Here is a 20,220-nt window from a genome sequence, read left to right as displayed (position 1 = left end):
AGATGTTCTTGATAACTTCACAACTGCTAAATAATTCATTAACTATCCCTGATGATGTAAGTCTTACAACGTATGAAATTTGTGGGGTTTTATTTTTAATAAAATCCTTATTTATATTACAATTTGGTCTCAATACTGAAAACTTCTTCCCACAAAGCTGTCAACTATCAAATACAACTTGCAAAGTATGCAATGAAATAGAATACATATCAAGATTCTCCATTCAACATACTAAAGATTTATAAGATTATTCAACATATGAAATGTACTTTTTTCATGCAGTAGTATTTATCCATTATAAGTAAACAAAGAGACTGATTTTAATGATCATTTAGAAGTGTATTCTTCTGAATAATTCTGTATTTAGTTGTTAAGCTACAGCATAACAACTCTTTCTTCATTCCAATTAAATTTCTTAGATTTGCCATTTTTCATTAAATTAATTTATTAAATGAAGGAAAAAAACCGACAAGAATATTATTTGTCTTTTTGTATATTTTATTTATCATTCAACTAATACTCTATTTCTTGTTCATACAATATATATGCAACAAACAGAATAGATGAATCTTTGCTAGTATATAACACATAATGTATCTTATAATACTTACACTGCTTCAAGTTGATGTTCTAGCTGAGAATTTAAACGATGAAGTTTTCGCTTTTCTACTTCAGAATCATCCAGCAATTTCTGTTGAGATTTTAACTGTTCCTTTAATATTTTTATCTTTGACTGCAACTCCTATAAAAAGGCAGAAATGTTCTGAGTGCTCATCTAATAAGAAAAATTTCAATCTAGAACCAAATATGGAGTAGTTAAGATTCTAGTGAACATTCTGAGAATGAATAAGTAAATATGAAATGAAAGAAAAATTGTATTTTATACTGTTGCATCTCAATGTACACTAAACTATCTGCACTGAATTACAGAGAAATGAACTTTTAAGCTATATTAAAAGTTCTCAAAGTTGAAATATAATATTTTTGGTATCAATGTAAGACTGACAAAGCTGCAATTCTCTGGAGAGAGAGAGAGATGGTAAACAGTGCCTGCAGGTAATAATTTGCAAAACTTATTAATTTTTGAAGGGGGGGGGAGGGAAAATAAAACCAAAATATTAGATACCCTATAGAAACAATCCTTTCAATTAACATTTATATAAATAATAAAGTCAATTTATGTTAAGCATAAATAGCCGGCCTGGTTGGCCGAATGGTTAGCATATCCGTTCTCCAGCCAAAAGGCTGCAGGTTCGAATCCTGTCATGGGCATGGTTGTTTGTGATTATCGTGAAAATACTAGTGGTAGGCATTGTGTAGATGAAGGCAGTTGCAGTTATTGGAGTGGTGGAGACAGTTGTAGAGTAGATTCCCTCCCTCGATGAGTCTTTGGATTCCCTGAAGGTGTTACATAATAATAATAACTTATGTGTACAGTGTGGATCAATAGAATCAGCATTAGTCTTACCTTGTAAGCATTAACAATCAAAATTGATGACCTTGCAGAATGAGAGGTTGGAAAACTATAACATATTAATGCAGGGAGTACTAAAGCTAAAAACTCAGCACCAAAGACTAAGTGAATTATACTCGCCAAGAAATTCTATTCTTTATTGAGGGGCTCATCAGTGGGGGCCCTGACTCAGAAAGATACTAAGGTAGAATTAATGCATAGTAATATGCATGTCCAAAATGAAATTGCTTTGCATTATGGGATACTGAGGCAATTGAGGGAAGTCAACAGCTTGTATAGACAAGTAGCCTAGTCATGATGATGCTTCACATGCAAACTTTGTTTGCTTAGGTTTGGGTAAATGATTAAATAAGAATATAATTTCTCGGCAAGCATAATTTACATTGTAACCAAGTGAAAAAACTTTCTACAAAAGATTAAGTGGCTTTTTTTTTCTCCTCAATCCCACTTTAAGGCCTCCAAATAAACAAAATTAGCATCTGTATATTTTTCAGTAATGATTAAGAATTACAATTTTTTTTTTTTTTTTTGAAAACTTACTTGGAATTAAGCTGCCTAATAATTTAATTAAAAAATTATCAATTGTATAAATTTTAAAGGATATGCAGTTACCAAGTTAAAAACAGGAATTGATTTTACCATTTCAGATATGCTAAAATCATTATCAAACGGTAATCAGTAATAACAATTACTACATAAAATCTGGCAATGGCTATTTCCTGGTTAACAATTCTTGGACTTGCATGAAAATTGGCAATATGTATTGTGTTTCCTGTTATAAGCTATGCTGCTAGGCCTCATCTTAGTATTCTCTCAAAGGTGTGTATATGAGGGGAGGGGGAGAGAGACTTATTAGTAGGTATGCATCCATCATTAGCAACATAAAAAACAGCTATTAAAAAACTCTAGAACTAAGACCAGAAACTACTAGCATTTCCAGGAAAGGAACTGATTCTGTTAAAAGATTTTAGTTCAAAACTGATATACCAGGGAAACCAATAATTCACTGAATTATATGCAGATGTCATTAAAATAGTTACAATATACTGAAACCACTAAATGGAGTGGGGATGGCATAAGCAACAATCTTTCAGTTGCACTTAACTGTATGGTAGGTTGACATTGATTAGAGAAAATGGTATAAAGACAACTGTTGCAGAGGATATAACTGAGATATTTAATGAGCAGTTCATATAAGTCTTTCATCTTTGTGAATGTGACATCATGAACAGGTATGACAGTAATGAGATGATGCAGGGAACAAGGATTACAAATATGTAAGTAGAAATGTATGAAGAGAAAGGAGTGCAATCTATTAATGTGTGGAATGAGTTTGAAAGATGAATTGAAGTGTATAAGAGTGATTGTATTTGAATCTTTTTGGAGATTTGAGTCATTTGGAGAGACATTTTTTGTATTTGAGTCATTTGGAAAGACTGCTGCTGGAAGGAAGAGTAATGAGTGCTGAGAATGAATCTTAGTAATTAAGAAGTGATGTGAAAGAGTGGGAGAGTAAGGAAGGAGAGAGTGAAATGCTTATGAATGGAGATGTGGGTATTATGAATGTAGAGAATGAGAGAACAAGGTGTGCAAGACAAACAGGAAAAAAGGGAAGACTGAGGGGGAACATAGCATGAGAAAGGGTGAAGCAAAAAGAGGAAGTGAATGTGTGTGTGTGTGGACAACATGGGAATCGAATGGGATGTAGGGAGAACAGTTGGATTTGAAGAAGAAAAATAAATGGCTTGAGAGAAGTCACATCTAATAAGTGGTATCAGTGAAGCTTGTTACAGATACAGGAATGAGATGTTATGTTTATATACGATTAATAAAAGTATCAGAAACAATGTAAATGAAATGGTTGCATTGATTGAGTTTGTTCACACAAAAATCTGAAATAAGTGAGACATGGTTGGATGAGGATGATATCCTGACAGGAATAGAGATGGAAGGATATGATGTTTTTCATGAAGACAGAAAGGGTAAAAAAGGGAGGTGAAGTGCTATTGAAAAAAAAAAAAGAGTTATGTCCATACAAGGTAGAGATACAGAGAGTAGGAGGGGAATCAGTGTGTAATACATGGTGTGAGATAGAAGTGAATAGAATGAAATACTTAGTTGGATGTTGCTATAGATCTAGTAATGTGGAGAGTAGAACATGAAATGTATAAGCAAATTAGCAAATGAATAAGAAAAAGTGAGTTTAATTAGGGCAATATAGATGGGATGAGGGATGACAAAATAGTAACCAGAAGTAAAGAATTTCTGGAGTTTTTGAGGGATGACTACTTCAGACAGTATGTAACAGAGGGCACATGAGGAATGAGGATCTTAGATTTGATCATCTCATCAGAGGATGTTATTATAAATGGTGAGAGTGAACATGAAGTGACTACCTAGGTGGTTGCCAGCCATGTGAGTGAAGGGTATACATGGAACTACAAGGCTGGTGATTATGAGAAGCTCAAGAGACAGATTGCAGCTATAGCATGGAATGAAGAGTTGGTGGAAAGGAGATCAATGCTACATGAGTAATATTCAAGAACTGTCTAATAGAAGCAATGTCTAAATGTATTCCAAAGGTCAGATGGTTAAATAAGGTGGGTGTGAAATGGAAAAATGAAGTGATTAAGAAAGAAGGCATTATGGATGCAACATAAGATGAGTAGTAATAATTTTGTAAAGAATACAAAGAACAGGCAAGGAGGATGACTCAGTTGGTAAGGGTAGCAAAGTGCAGTATCAGCCAGAAGCAGTTAGCTAATGAAGTAAAAAGAATGACAACAATTAGAAAAAATGGTATGACAAATGCTACAGATGATATAGTTGAGATATTTAATGAGCAGAACATAAAGGTATTTCATCCTTGTGAATATGACATCATGAAGAGTTTGAGAGCAGTGGATGAAAAGGAAGAGAGACCGACTGTGAGTGAGCAAGTGGTATATGGGGAATTGAGCAAACTAATGTTAATGTGTGACTTGGATGATTTATCACCACTTATTTTAAAGGAATGTGCCAGGGAGTTGACATCTGCCTTGACATATTTGTATAATATGAATCTTACACTGGGTCAAGTTCCAGAAGAGTGGAAGGAAGGCAAGACTGTACCGCTAAAGGAGGTGACAGTAGTCAAGCATCAAATTATAGGCCAATCTGTGTATCAGGTGTTGTGGTTCAAGTATTGTGAAGATTGGTGAGAATCAGGATCCACAACTGGGTTGATCCACATCTTTAATGGGTAGCACAGATTTGCTAAAGGGAGGTCATGTTTTAGTAATCTACTTACTTATTACAATAAGGTGACAGCTACTCTGGAAGAGAGAGAGATGGACATACAGTGGTATACTTTGCTTTCTTTTAGTGTTGCACGGTGATCAGCATCAGCATTCATTTTAGAAATTATGGACTTTACAACCATGTTATAAATAACTCTTAATTTCCCGATGTTTCGATCTTCACATTAAGATCATCATCTGGAGCATATACAAATATACAGGATAAGCTGAGTTACATTAGAGTGAATTGGATATTAGACTAGTGCATTGGATTGGCTACCTGATAGGTATCAACAAATTGTGTATAGGTGGGGGCAATATCCCAGAAGATATTGCTCCCACCATTGCACAGTGGTGTGCCTCATATGTCTGTTTTAGGGCCATTGCTGTTTAACCTGTATGTTAATGATATTAAGAAGGATTTGAAGTTGTTTGCAGATAATGTAAGGTTGGGACAAACTATCAGGAGTAGAGCAGATGTTGTAACTTTACAAGCAGACTTGAACAGACCAAGCGAATGGGCATGAGACAACTTCCAAGTGTAACCTCTTGTTTTCCCCCGACTCCCCATATATTGAAAAATTTATTGTGTCAATCTTATAGAATCCCTAAGTTTCTATCACACTCCCTCTCCTCCAGCAGTCAGCTAAACTCTGCAAACCACACACTCACCTTCAATCCATCCTCACAGTAAGCATTTCACAGACCTGTCACCAGCTTGGTCACTCTTCTCTGAATCCTCTCAACCACTGCCCATTCCCCAAGAAATGAAAGTGTTCAAATCTGTGCACAGTAGTCAACATGTGGCCAAATCATAGCCTTATAAAGAGGGATGGATCTTTCCTATCTTTATTTGTCGATGTGTTCCTCAACATCCTATTTTGCCAACTCTTGCAATATGTCCTCTGAATTTCAAAGCTCTATCAACCATCATCCCCAGATCCCTAGTCTCAATTTCCTGTAAACTAGTAACATCAATATGATGTAAAGTATGTAATCTCCCAAAGTGAATTACATTACATTTTACAACATTAAATTGAAAACCATCGTCCCCCAATCCAAAATGTAAGAATACTAAAGAAAGCATATTTTGACTCTGATCATAAATTACTAGCTGCAGAAATAAGTTGAAATTTAAAAATAGCAAACAAAAGACCCTGAGCAACATTATTAACATAAAACAAAGATATAACTACACAAAACAATATAGAAACATAATAGAAACAGAGTTAAAAAAAATAACCTTTGAAAATGTAGAAAATACATGGAAAATGGGTAGAGCATGGTAATTGCTGCAAGAAAAACACTTGGTACAATAATTAGAGCAAATAACAAGTGGATAACCACAGAAATTTGAAACTTAAAAGAAAAAAAAAGTTGCAAAAATACTCTGAGCAGAGAAAATACAGAAGAAAATAAGCAACATTATAAAAGACTGAAAAACAAATAGATATAATGTGCATATCTGCTAATACTTGGTTCGAAGAAAAAGCAAAAACGTGTGAAGCCAATATAAAAAACTATAGCAAGACTATATATAAAATTACAAAATAATTAACAAGAACACCCCAAAACAGACCACTAAAAATGAAAGATGAAAATAATATTGAAACCAGATCAAAAAACTTTGGAAGGAATATTACCAGATACTTATATTTCATATTTACATCCAACTTTCATGTAGTCAATTTTAGAGCTATGCCTTTCAGCTACATGTCAGCATCCTCTGTGACTCCAGATGAACAAATCGTGTCTCAATGTTGAATCTCACTCTTTTAAAAGTCCATATGATAATTTATTTTATACAAATTATTATTTTTTAATGTTGAAATTTAAGAAATAAAAAAAATTATATTTATGTGTCTAGTGGCTGCATCGAAACATCTTATTGTCCACATTCGAGAAACCACTGGTCTAGAAGGAAAATTGAGTTACTTGCTGATGATGGAAAGCTGGGAAGGGTGATAACTAATACAGAACCTCTGCTGACTGATTTCATGTATAAATAATGATGAGAATCAATTCAATGTTGACCAGTTTGAGATCAAACATTCTGGACTCGGGACATTTCTAGCTGGGTATTATATTATTGGTAATTTGCTACAAATGGTCAACAAAGCAAAGGAAAGTTAAAGTTTAGGAGCCACACTGGTGCTAGGCAGTCATCACGCTGGATAAATGAGATGTTGAAGAGGGCAATGATTTGTAGGGAAAAGAAATTATTTTCCCATTTTAGAGGGATTTAATACAATCTCATCTGGACTATTGGGTTCAAATATGGTCATATGGAGATTGTCTCTCTTTCTCTCTCTCTCTCTCCCATCTCCATGGAGATGGAGATGGGAGAGAGAGAGTCTAAATAATCCATCAGTGGATAATCAAGAAGATATGTGGCCTATGCAATTATAGATATGTGGAGAGACAAGCATATGATAAAAACAAACAAGTTCATAAGGAGATCTTACAACATGGACACAAAAGATATTACAACTCCAGGTGGATAGTAGGGGAGGACTCGGGATCATGCATGATTAAGAAGCACATGAGGTCCAGTTCTTCTGATGTATGGTGAGTGGGTGGAATGGGATGCCAGTGAATGTAAGTACAACACTAATAAATGTTTTCAAAGAAAGATGCTGAATGACAAAGAAGGGGTCAACCTTAATGAGTCCTTAAGACTACTGGAAGAGTCCACATAAGGTTTGACAATCAAAAGTTGTTACAAAAAATGCAATTAGAAAATTAAATTAATTTGTAATTACATTTTTGTAATAAAAAAAATTAAATTAATTAAACAAAATTAATTTAGAATCCACAACAAAATACTGAACTGTTCACTTCATATTTGAAACAAATGTTTACACACACACACATGGTTAAAAGTCACACTGATTAGATTAAATGATCGATAATTGAATATTTTGACATCTATTATTTACAATAAATTTGATGTAAATATTCAATAAATTTTATGTATGATAAATGTTTTCGAAAATGGCGAAAATGGCAAAAAATTATACCATTTTTCAAGATTTACTGATGAATAACCTCATTAACTTTAACTATCAGGGAGCATTCCCTTTAAGCTGTGCAGTAACTGAAATGTTCTCACACAGACTAAACTGTTGTCGCATAAGCCAGACTTAGTCATTTGTTTTCTATGTATATTGCATAAAAAGCATTCGAAGTAGGTGCAAGTGCCAGATTGTATAAAAAAAAAAATTTCTATACAGAGCTATAGCAGGTCCATGCAGTTGTAAAAAAATAAGGAGTGTTGCTGTCAGGTGATTTTTGGACAATTTTGAATACAGCAATACGACACTCCACTCATACAACACTTGCCAATTTTGACAAATGCTATTTATACAGCACTGCATTTTCTCATACAACTTTCAGCAAAAACATGTGAATCAACTGATGCAAAATTTTCATGAACTGCTTATGTATGATGATGTTGTTTGCTGCATCTCCCTGTGTCTTCTGGTTTTTCACTGTGAATTATAAACCATTTATTACTATTATTTTATTTATTCTTGTTAATAATGGCAGCTAAAATTCAAAGTAAAGGTACTGCTAACTTCATACTGAAAATAAAGATGCATAAATCTATTACATCATTAGATATTAATATTAAAATTATTAAGTTTAGTGATGATTGTGTATCAAACAAAGATAGGCTGCAGGCCAAACTTGGCTTGCACTACCGTTGCTGTAGTTATTAAAAGCAAAGAAAGTGAAAAGTGCTTTAATACTTAATACTACAGTTATCTGTAAATGTACCAATCTTATTATGAAAATGGGGAAACTCAATGGTGTAGATTGATGACCAAATTAGTTGACATGTTCCCTTAAGATAAGCTATTAATAACTTTTGTTTGGGAAAATTATTTCTAAATTTTTCATTTGCATATCTGATGCATAAAATTGATTAAAACTTATTAACATTTGCATATGCATATTACATGCAAATGAAAAAAAAAGACTGATTTGCTATACAATGGGAGTCTGAAACCTAGCATGTATGACTTAGGTATGCTGTATTTTTTATCATTATTATTATTATCTGACACCTCCAGGGAGTCCAAGGACTCATCGAGGGAGGACACCTACTCTACAACTCTCTGTCTCCACCAAGTACAACAAACCACAACTATCATCATCATCTACACCAATGCCATCTACCACCACCATCACCACCACCAGTATTTTCAAAGACAATCACAAACATTCATGCCCACAGTGGGATTCGAACCTACAGCCTTTTGGCTAGAGAACGGATACGCTAACCACTCGGCCAAACAGGCCAGTTGGAAATTTTATATAAAAAAAAAAAAAGTATATAAAAAATCAATTGGCTTTTTTACACACACACTTCTATACTTTATATACTGACAAAGCTTATATAAAATATAAATGACTTCATCTTGCCTTTCACTCTTATGTTTGCCTTTTTATGTAAAGTCTATATATGGCAGTTTCAAACATGGTCATGTATAAAAATGCCTTTCCATTTGCTGTAATATTCTGCATAATCTTGCTGATTGGCATTTTTCTAGGAGAAATTAAAAGCACAGCAAATGCAAGCCTTATGCACAGTTGTACAAAGAATAAAAATAATTTTTCCCCAGTTTATTCTGGGGTTTTTCATCCCGCAATACAGGCAAACTGGCCTTGAGAACTCAACACTACAGGCCATAAGGCTGACCACCTTATCCTGTAAACAGAGTGAGGTCCGATGATCAATGGACCCTCGACACCGCAAGGTAAAAGAGGGTATAAGGAAGATGAGATGAGACTTGAAATTTAGGATATCACAGAATAGAATTAGGTCAACTTAAAAACTTACACAGCTTCATCCATAATGAAGTCAGAAATTATTAGTGAAACTATTCTCTATCGATTCAACTATGCCTTATATGAAAACATTGTCCCTTTTACATAAATCTTAATGTTAAGCATAATAATGACCATTTGCTTAAACTAACTGTTTAATAAAATACATCAAAAGCTTCTTTTTTTTTTTCATTTTTGTTGACCAAAAATGAAAAAATGCACTATGTTTTTGATTCCTTCTATCAACTACAAAAATTAATTTAACTTACTGTTGATAAATGCAATCATCCATAGCAATTATCTACTTTGGCAAAAGCACAAAGCTCCTTGCTTCATAAAAGTAACTTTTCTGTTTACAACTACTTCCTTTAATTTATCTCTCTCCGCCCCCTCACTGCTCTCCTCTATTACTTTTTTGTTGTTTTTTTTTATTTCCCATGTTTAAGAACTATTTATATCATATCCAAATATCATTTTCTCTGCACCATCCATCCATGTAGTATGACATAACTACATAGTACAAACATCATAAAAAAAGTATTGCAAACAACTAGCAGTGAAGAGGTCACTTAAGGCTGAAAATATACAATTAACTGTGACACATTCAGAAAAAGCTTCATTCACTTAATGATTTTAATACCATTGTGAAAAATGGCTACAAATTTTAAGTTGCAGATGTGATAAGGTAAGTACACTTTGCTGATTTTTCTTGAAATCTGCAAACCAAAATATTGCTTACCAACGACAACTTTAAGGCAGGGTTAGGCTTAACAGCCTTCCTAGCTTTCTGCTGATAATGAAATGAAAATTACTGTTGCTGATTTGCTTTATATAGCCATAAATAGAATATCATTCTAATATGATAGTTTACAACATTGTTTGCACAAATTTTTATATAAATTTCCCCTATTCTAAATAAGTAAGTAATAAATAGAAATTAGTAATAAATCTCTTCACATAAATAATATTAAGGTGTTTAAACAAATTTAGAGGTCTTTACAAAAGCCTACTGTTAAGTGGAAATTACTTGCATCTGTGAATAATGTGTACTAATTTATGATAGTTATTGAAGAATTGGTTTACTTGGATTTACAGCTGAAGCAACTCACAGTCAGTTATTGCAGGAAGTACTAGGAGAGTAAAAGAGATTGCTGATGAATGAGAGAACACTGTAGTTTCCATTGCTCCATCAGCAAAGTGTACAAATTAAAAATAACACTTCTTCAAATAATCCTGCATAATGGAAATTATGTAAAAAAATTCTGAACCTACTATTATATACCTACCTCCACTTGCAGGCGACGCTTATTAATAGTAATTTGTACAGATGATACAGTTGATTCAGCTAAAGAAGGGGAGTGACCATCTCCTGCAGGAGAAAGAGACCGTGTTCTAGGCAAAAAGGTACTCCTATAAAGAGTAGAGATATTATATGCATAATGATTTTGCATGAATTTTTTTTTTTTTTGGATAAAGTATAACTTATTCACTAAACTACTACTAAATCTGTCACTTTTATATGTCACATCTTGCACATATAAAAGAAAGAGAGAGAATTAAAAATGTTTTTATCAGATATCTGCTGTGAAGAAAAGAACCCAACATTTCAAATTTTTCAATATAATCAGAGTTAGGCAAGATATTTTTTCCACTCCACTTATGCAGTGCACTGCATAAGTGATTATTCACAAAGTTAATATAAACTTTGGTTTAAAATATTTGTTAACAATCATTTTTTTTTAAATAGAAATACACATTCCCTTTTCTAAATCTTTTTTTTTTTTTCTATAGGAAATTATAATTATGATAGTACACTGCTCATTTCTCTTCTCAATCACTTCATATCTACTTAGCTTTATTCAACATGTAGGTTTGTCTATATAAAGACATACATAGTTAAAAACGTTTTTCAATACAATACAATACATAAACTGGTAGAGAAAACTTTAAAACTAATTAAAAGTTAGTAATTTAAGTTAGAGAAAATTGAAATATTCTTTGAAACAAACTAGATATGTTAAATGGTTTTATGAACAAATCCATATTGGCTGCAGATTCTAACTTTAAAAATTCTTTGATGTGCAAAGAATTTTTTTACTTCATACAACATTTCTGTGTTTTAAAATTCCTGAATAACTATTCAAGAAATTTAAGAGGAAATTCAAAAAGCATATACTCAATACCTACCAAAGGCAGTTTTTGCAATCATGGGTATTTTTCAAATCTTTAGAAGTGTTTTTAATCTTTACCTTTGTCCACATATTTAACTTTAAAAAAAAATGTAATGCTAAAAATAGTAACTTATAATTCCATATAACTATGGGATAGTAAGCATTAATGCTAACACAATGAGAGTTTTAATGTACCTAAAATCCAATATTTATTTTAAGCTTTCAAAAGACAGGAAGATATAAACACCTGTTACTGCTTTGCACCAGGTGGCAGACATGTACAGATGTATTAGTATAATAAGTAGGTCATTTGAAAAACACAAATAAAAGTTGTAGAATCTAGTCTATTGAGCTATAAAAGCAGCTGTAACAACTTCCATTTACAGGAATATTTTGTAATTCATATAACTTTTAAGAATCTTTGAACAATCTAATATTTAAACTTCCAGTCAATATGCATTAATTAAAGTTTAATTTGTAGTTCTCTTATAACTTCAAATATAATCACTATTTTAAAGATAGTAACTAAAAAGAATGTATTCTTTATCAATAGGCAAGAACAAGCTCAATAAACATTACAACTCATTTCAAACATTCCATGCTAGCTCAATAAATACACTCCGATAGAAGCCCTGCTATTTCACATACAAAATAGTTGCTCGTATAAAGTTATGAGGTATAAGAAGAGATCAACTCAACATTTTTTTTCCAATCTATAATGCATTTTTAGATAAAACTGACTTACTTGTAAGGTGAAATTCCCTTAATTTTGAAGTCAGACCATGTCTTATGATCAGAATCATCTACCAAAGCTTGTTGTATAGATTCGAATGCATTATAAACATAATCCAGCTCTTCTTTAAGTTTAAGAATAGAATTGTCTAATGTAGCTTTCTCTTGTTTCTCTTGCACTGTAATTTCCTTAAATGAGAAGCTTAAGGTGATTATAAATTGCATATTCATTCAAAAGAATTTAAGCAAACAATCAAACATTCACAGATGTTAACAGATAAGACATATCTGTTTTGCTATATATATAAGACATATATATATGGCAAAAAAAAAAGCATTATTCAAGTTAATTATATAAGTAAAGTAAATAATCTCTGTGGCTGAATAGTTTTGCCACACAGCAAATGTACATCCTCTCAAAATAATACAAAACACAAACTTGTTGACCACAGTAAGATTAACCACCTTATCCTTTCCAAAATGAAGTTACTTCTGTATTAAGTACCTCTGTTCAGTAGAATTTATATATTTTTTAAATTTTTTAGTTAGTAATTTTAAATTTAATGGAATTTAATATTACTGCTACAGTTTTGAATTCCTTTACCAAAATTTGTCAAAAGGAAGTTTTTTTTTGAGGGGGGGGGGGATGAGGTTGAGATGGGTGAGGAAGCTTATTCAAAAAAAAAAAAAAAAAAAAAGCAAATGACACTTGGAAAGAAATTATATTATTGTTTTAATCTTTTACCAAAATTTGGGGAAACAAAAGTTTGTGCAAGAGGTATCTAGAAGACTAAACAACTTGTACACTGAAGCTACATGATAGATGACTTGTACACAAGGCTACATCAAATTACCACAATATCCTATAGTACACAGCACACATCTAAAGGAGAGGGGGGGGGGTGCTCTATATACGATCTAGTACTGAAGATACTTCACATGCAAACTTGATTACTCACACTTGGGTACAGGCTTAAAAACAATATAATTTGTTATCAACTATACACTTTAAGGGGGTAAAAAATTCCTACAACTATCATCCAGGATGTTTTAATAATACAGTGATACACCATTTTGTTACAAGGTTATAGAACATATCACCTATGCATTGAGTTAACTCTTCTTTTGAATATATTCAATATTTGTAATATGAATATATTCCAAATTTACTAATTTAGTTCAGCAAGTTTGGAGCTAGATTGAAAATGGGTGTTAGCAGCAGCACTTGTTCTTATGGTTTGGAGGTATAAGGCAGCAACTAAATGTCAATGAGAGGAAATGAAGTGGGTCTATGAAAGGATCATTAAGTAGTCAGACTGCCCTCTTCCAGATAGCACTGAGCAATCTTGGAGAAGATGTCAGCGCACCATCCTAAATATGTCGGTTTCCATGTTTATTTAATTATTATTTATTTATTTTTTGAAGGGGTTGGGTATTTGTACAGAGCAGCTGTAGAGGTGAGAAGTAGCAACTTGAGTGGAAAAGTACATAGTTTTTTTTTTTTTGGTAGCTGAGCTGCAGAAGCTGTTGCTTCTGCAGCTCAACTGACAAAAAAACTATATACTTTTCCACTCATCAGAAAAAGCTGGAGGTACAGGGTAGTTCAAGACAAATTTGATTGTGTTTGGATATCCAAGTGTTATCAAAAGTTAGGGGAAGGGATGCAAGATGTTTCTTGCAAGAGATTAGACAGAACTAGGTTTTGGTGGCATTGAAGTTTACAAAACTATCCTTACCCCACTGAAATATAGCTAGGAGATCAGGATTTGAGACAGTGGCCATTGTGAGTCTTGAGGATTCTAAGAACTGGGCACTGGTGTTTGTCAAATAAAAAGGAGGAACAGTGTGTACTGTCATCTGTGAAACCATGGATAGGATTTGATGTCTGAAAAACAGCAGATCATTTATACACAGGAGGAAGGGTGGTAGAAAGTAAAGAACCTTGGATCATTTACTTTCTACCACCCTTCCTCATATTTCCCCATCACTCCTGTATGATGGAGAAATATGAGGAAAGGAAACCATATACCATGACTTGTAATGAGTAACCAGCAAAAAAGATAAAAATCCAGTTGCAGAGAGTGGAAGGCAGACCATAGAAATGGCAGTTCTGAGTGGGCTCCTGTAAAACCCAATCAAATGCTTTTGAAATATTGACAACGACCATAAGTTTTTTCAAATTTTTTCATGGCTTGAGTCCAGAGGCTGGTGGTGGTGAAGGCTAAAAGATCAGATGTTGATTAAGAATACATATTGTTGGTTCATTAATTAAGTGGTCTCCAGGTGGTGCAGAAATTAGCTGTTGGTGACCTTCTCCTTAGTCTTTGAGACAACAGTAGAAGCGATTGAAGAGTAGCTTATTTGATTTACTAATTACCTTTCTTTGGAATGGGCTGGATGTGGACTCTTGTTTCCATGCTGTAGAATAGATACCAGTTGAATAGGGTAGACTGAAGAAGCAATATAGGACAGATGCTAATCTGGGGCACAAGTTTTTAACACATTAGGTGGGATACCATCAGGACCAGATGCCTTGTTTATGTTCAAGGTTATTAGGATTCTTCTGATTTCCTTCTGGTGAAGGCCAGGAGCCTTACAAGGCTTTAGTTCCTTAAAGAAACTAAAGCCTTGTAAGGCTCCTTCAACTTCTTGCTGTGTAAAAGATGCAAAATTAGAAGTTATAGGTGAAGACTTGTTAAATTCTTTCAGTTTTCTCTTAACATATCTTGCATGCTTTTTATTGATTGGGATACATGATGTGTTAACAACATGTATAGCTAATTGATCTGGACAGATTCTTGGTCGTTCTTTAATCAATGAAGCACTACCACCTAATTTCCTGAGAAGGTTCCAAGATTTACAGCTGTGAGTAAAGTCTACACCTGCAACTGCATTTATTTATTCATTTTTTCCTTCGGGATATACCCAGTTTTGCTAAAAGTTTGTCTGCTGTTTTTGGATCTTTATTCATCCGATATTCCTTATAAAGCAATTCACATTCTTCGCTCCAGCCATGTATATAGTTATGCCTAACACCTCTAGGAATACTTTTCTTAGCAGCAAGCAGGACAACGCCTATAAATCGATTAAAATTACTACTTACTGGAGGTAGCCAGCGAATACATTTCTCAAGTTCATTTGCATATTTATTTCAGTCAGCCTTTTTTAAAATTCCAGCATGGAAAAGGCAAGCATTGATCTTATAAGTGGAACAGAGGCATTATTCCTACAGAACTATGCAGATTGAATTCTCTAGTCCGTGAATTTCAAAAAATTCCTGGTAATCCAAATCGGACCTATTCAACAGGAGCTCCCAACTCTAATGTCAATAGATTAAAATCTCAGCATCCATCACTACAAAAATACGAATGAACATTTGCATAATATCTTTAAAGGTGATCAAATCATAACAGGATTGGATCTACCTCACAAAATCTGTACAATACTAAATAGGATTCAGATAAACCATGGCCCATGTGGAGATACTCTTTACAAATGGAACAGACAATCATCTCCATTATGTGACTGTGGTGCTCTACAACAGACTATGCAACATATTGTAAAAGAATGCACCTTACGTGCTTATCAATGACTAGAATGACTTTTTACAAGTGGCTCCTGAAGCTGTAACCTGGATTACAAATTTAGATCTGAATTTATAACGGTATATATGCTTTTTATTATAACATATTAAGACTTTTATTTTAATTTTTTAATTCCTTGGATTAGATCTGTTTTTCCTTAAAAGTTTTTAACTTAAAATATTTTAAACTCATCAAACCTATTAATATATAATGACATCATGTTTCTCTTTTTTTAACATCATGTTTTTGCCATGAGCCATGTATGTATTACATACTTTCAATGAATCTATATTAATGTATGCTTAGCCTCTATCTTTTTGGCATGTGTTCCTTTAAAAATAGATAAAATACTAAGATACAAATGCCCAAGAATTTAGTAATTAGGAGAGTTGCATGGTGCCTAAAAGATTCCTCTACTAATTACCAGATTCTTGATAATAGCTTGATTGGAAAGAAGACTGAGGGACAATGTTTTTCATGAGAACTGAAAGGGCAAGACGAGAAGAGTGCTGATAATGGTAGCAGAAGAATTATGCATATACAAGGTAGAAATACAAAGGAGGAAATAGTGGTAATGATTCTGAGTAAGTAAGTGAGAGGCAGAGATGGAGATAATATATTTAATCGAATGTTGCTATAGACCTGGGAATGTGGAAGGTGATAAGACATATAGGCAAACTGGCCTAGCAAACAAGAAAATGATGACCATTATTGGAGATTTTAATTATAATTACTGTAATACACACTGGAATAGAGATGTTAGGAGGAAGAAAACTGAATAAGTTAAGAAATTCATTTCCCTTACTACTTCAAACAGTATATAACAAAGATCAAGAATCTTGGTTTTAATCATCAGAGGATACCATTGTGAATAAGGTATCAAATCTACCTCCAGTTGGCAAAACCTGCTTGGCTGTCTTAGGCCAGGCAATAATAATAGCCTTTCTTTTAGAGTTACATGGTGATCAGCATTCATTTTAAAAATTTATGGAATTTACAACCATGTTAAAAAACTTTTTTATTATCCCGACGTTTCGATCTTCACATCAAGATCATCATCTGGAGCATACATCAATATACAAGACAAGCTGAGTTACATTATTAACTGTAAGCTAAAGAAACAATGATTTGATTACATGTTATTCTACTTGCATGACCTCTAGTGGAAAAAAAAAATTACATCAAGCTAAATTCTATTTACGATGACAGGAATAAACATTCTTTCAGATGGTTTTCTTTCAGAAACAATGATGTCCTATTTTTAGTATTACAATTCTTATTTTGGCTTTTAAGATACTGGATTTTCTACAGTCCTTAAGCATGTAGACAGACTTGTGTTCGTCGTACGTTGTTTATTTTTTTAACGGTATATATTAGAACACAGAATAATAAGTAAATAATTATTTATTAACTTATTGCTGATATTTCGCTGGTGTTATAACCAGCATCTTCAGAGCACAAAAACACAGTTTGTCACAATACGTGAGACTATAACAACATGGCGCAATCAACGGACTAGTTAAACAAAAATGTAGCAGCAACACAAAGACTTAAGTCTTGATTTTGGCACCCTCTATCTGGGAAAAAAAAGGTACTAGTTTTTTCTTAAGATGACTGTCTCCCAGATTTTAGGCAAATTTATACAGCCATATTTATTGAGATTTGGAGTGTGTTTCAGGGCTTCTGTTGCCTCTAACAATCTCTCCAACTTTACGAGCTCCTGTGCAGTACTTTTTGTTCTTCCAGTTGATCCTGTGTGCAGGGGTATCCAGAGTATGGTCTGCTAGGCCCGACTTGCCATAGTGATAATGCTGGATGTATCTTTTATGTTCACTGATGCGGACGTTCACAGTTCTTCCTGTTTGACTGTAGTAGGCTTGATTACATGAGCAGGGTACTTCGTAGACTCCTGGATGTGATTAAGGAGGAATGCTGTCCTTGGGTGAACGGATCAGAGTTGCTAATTTGACACAGGGTCTGAATATGGTGCGTAGTTCATTTTATCAAGAATTCTAGAAATCTTTTTGGATGTGCCTTTAATATATGGGATGGTGACTGTTTTGTTGTAGTTCTCTATGGTGGATAGTGGAAGGGAATTCTTAGGAGCGTTTAGTATTTTGTTTATCTTATGGGGATTATAGCCATTGGCCAAGAAGGTGTGGCATAAGTGAGCTAGTTCAGCAGCAAGAGCATTGTCATTGGAACATATTGCTCTCACTCTATAGGTTAGCATTTTTAAAATGCCAAACTGTTGAGAAGAGTGATGGTGTGATTGTTTGTGTAAATATCTCCTGTATGTGTGGGTTTTCTAAAAACTGAAAATGATATGGAACCATCTGGAAGACGTGTGATAAATGTATCCAGGAAGGGCAGACAGTTATTAGCTTCCAGTTCCATTGTAAAGTGGATTTTTGGATGTTGGCTATTTAAATACGATAAGAATGTTTACAACGTCTCTGGGCCATGTGGCCAAATAGCAAGCACATAGTCTTTCTACAGTCCTGTTTATAGTTGTTCTTAGTGAGGAATGTTCGAATATATACCTTCATTATGTTTGGGATTTTTAGACCTTCATTATTGTTCAGATTGGGATGGTTGATAATAATCTCACATGCTTCCTTAAATTTCCGTTCATACCATGTTTTAGTGCAATAGACAGCTAGTGCTTTTCCAGTCAACTCTGTGAAAGGAATTCAGGGCATGATCAGAAAGGCCTTCACCATAATTATTATATTTAATGTGCCGTTTATGTTCTTTTTGTCTGATAGGAATTGTATGTCCTGTTTCTCCTATATATGGTATGTTGCAAGTACAATAAATCCGGTATAATCCCGGGTGGGCTAGTGGAGGGAGTGGGTCTTTGGATGAGTTGAGTAAGCTTTTTAATTTTGCAGGAGGTTCAAAGGTGGCTTTGAGGTTGTATTTTTGTAGTATTCTGTTTATTATGTCTGATGTTCCTTTAATGTACGGAACGGTTATAGTTTTACTGTAGTCTGGTTTGTCTTTGTGTTTTATTGAGGTTTTGTAGAGAATTTTGTTAATAGTGTTTTGGCTGTATCCGTTTTTTTGGAAAGTATTAAAGATAATTTTAAATTAGTCTTTTAATGCCTGTTCGTTGGAACAGATTGTCTGCGTCCTGTTTTTTAGCGTGTTGATGACACCTAGTTTTTGTGCTGGGTGGTGATAGGAGTTTGTGTATATATATTGTCCCGTATGTGTCAGTTTATGGTAAACAGTGAAGGAAAGATTGCCAGAGGGAAGATGTGTGACAAGTGTATCTAGAAACGGAAGTATGTTGTGTTTTTCAATTTCAATTGTATGCGTTTGTGTTGTTTGTTTAGGTGGCTAAGGAATGTGTCTAATGTCTGGCGGCCATGGGTACAGATCGCAAAAACATTGTCAACGTATCTAAGCTAGACTTTGGGTTTTAAAGGGGAGGAACCTAAGGCAAGTTGCTCAAAATGTTCCATGTAAAAGTTAGCAATGGGTGGGGAGGAATGGCGAGCCCATAAATGTGCCGTCTTTTTGTAAGTAGAAGGCGCTTTGCCATACAAAATAACATGACCATAATACATGCGCAAAGAGCATGGTGATATCTGGAGGGAACTTGTTCTGTAGGAGGATTGTGTCATTCTGTAAAAAATCCAGTATCTTAAAAGCAAAAATAAGAATTGTAATGCCAAAAATAGGACATCATTGTTTCTAAAAGAAAACCATCTGAAAGAATGTTTATTCCTGTCATCATAAATAGAATTTAGCTTGATGTAAATTTTTTTTTCCCCACTAGAGGTCATGCAAGTAGAATAACATGTGATCAAATGATTGTTTCTTTAGCTTACAGCTAATAACATAACTCAGCTTGTCTTGTATATTGATGTATCTCCAGATGATGATCTTGATGTGAAGATCGAAACGTTGGGATAATAAAAGTGTTTTTAACACGGTTGTAAATTCCATAAATTTTTAAAATGAGAGCAATAATAATAGCTTTCCGTTGGGTATTCGGAAAAACGTTCTCAAAGAATATTCTGAATAGCTATAGTATTCCTTGGCATACTATAGCTGATCCTTGGCAGTTGGTGACAGATGTCTAATCATCTCATAATCGATGTTAACTGGTCCAACAAAAATTGGGTGGCATTTAAGCA

At 33.7% G+C, this 20,220-nt stretch overlaps 1 protein-coding gene across 1 annotated transcript in view; it reads right to left on the bottom strand.

The window, feature by feature from the left end:
- Positions 1-20,220, bottom strand: part of LOC150107584 (rootletin-like) — a 283,556-nt gene that overhangs the window by 44,461 nt on the left and 218,875 nt on the right. The window contains exons 11-13 of the mRNA XM_090392134.1: positions 12,502-12,677; positions 10,872-10,995; positions 612-742 (exon numbers count right to left, since the gene is read on the bottom strand). Coding sequence (XP_090248260.1) covers positions 612-742; positions 10,872-10,995; positions 12,502-12,677 — 431 coding nt within the window. The remainder of the gene's footprint in view (positions 1-611; positions 743-10,871; positions 10,996-12,501; positions 12,678-20,220) is intronic.

This window comes from Typopeltis vanoorti, chromosome 4 (assembly GCF_054136105.1).
Source record: "Typopeltis vanoorti isolate ZY-2024b chromosome 4, IOZ_Tvanoo_1.0, whole genome shotgun sequence".
Lineage (NCBI taxonomy): Eukaryota > Metazoa > Arthropoda > Arachnida > Uropygi > Thelyphonidae > Typopeltis > Typopeltis vanoorti.
This window is presented reverse-complemented; position numbering and strand designations above follow the sequence as displayed.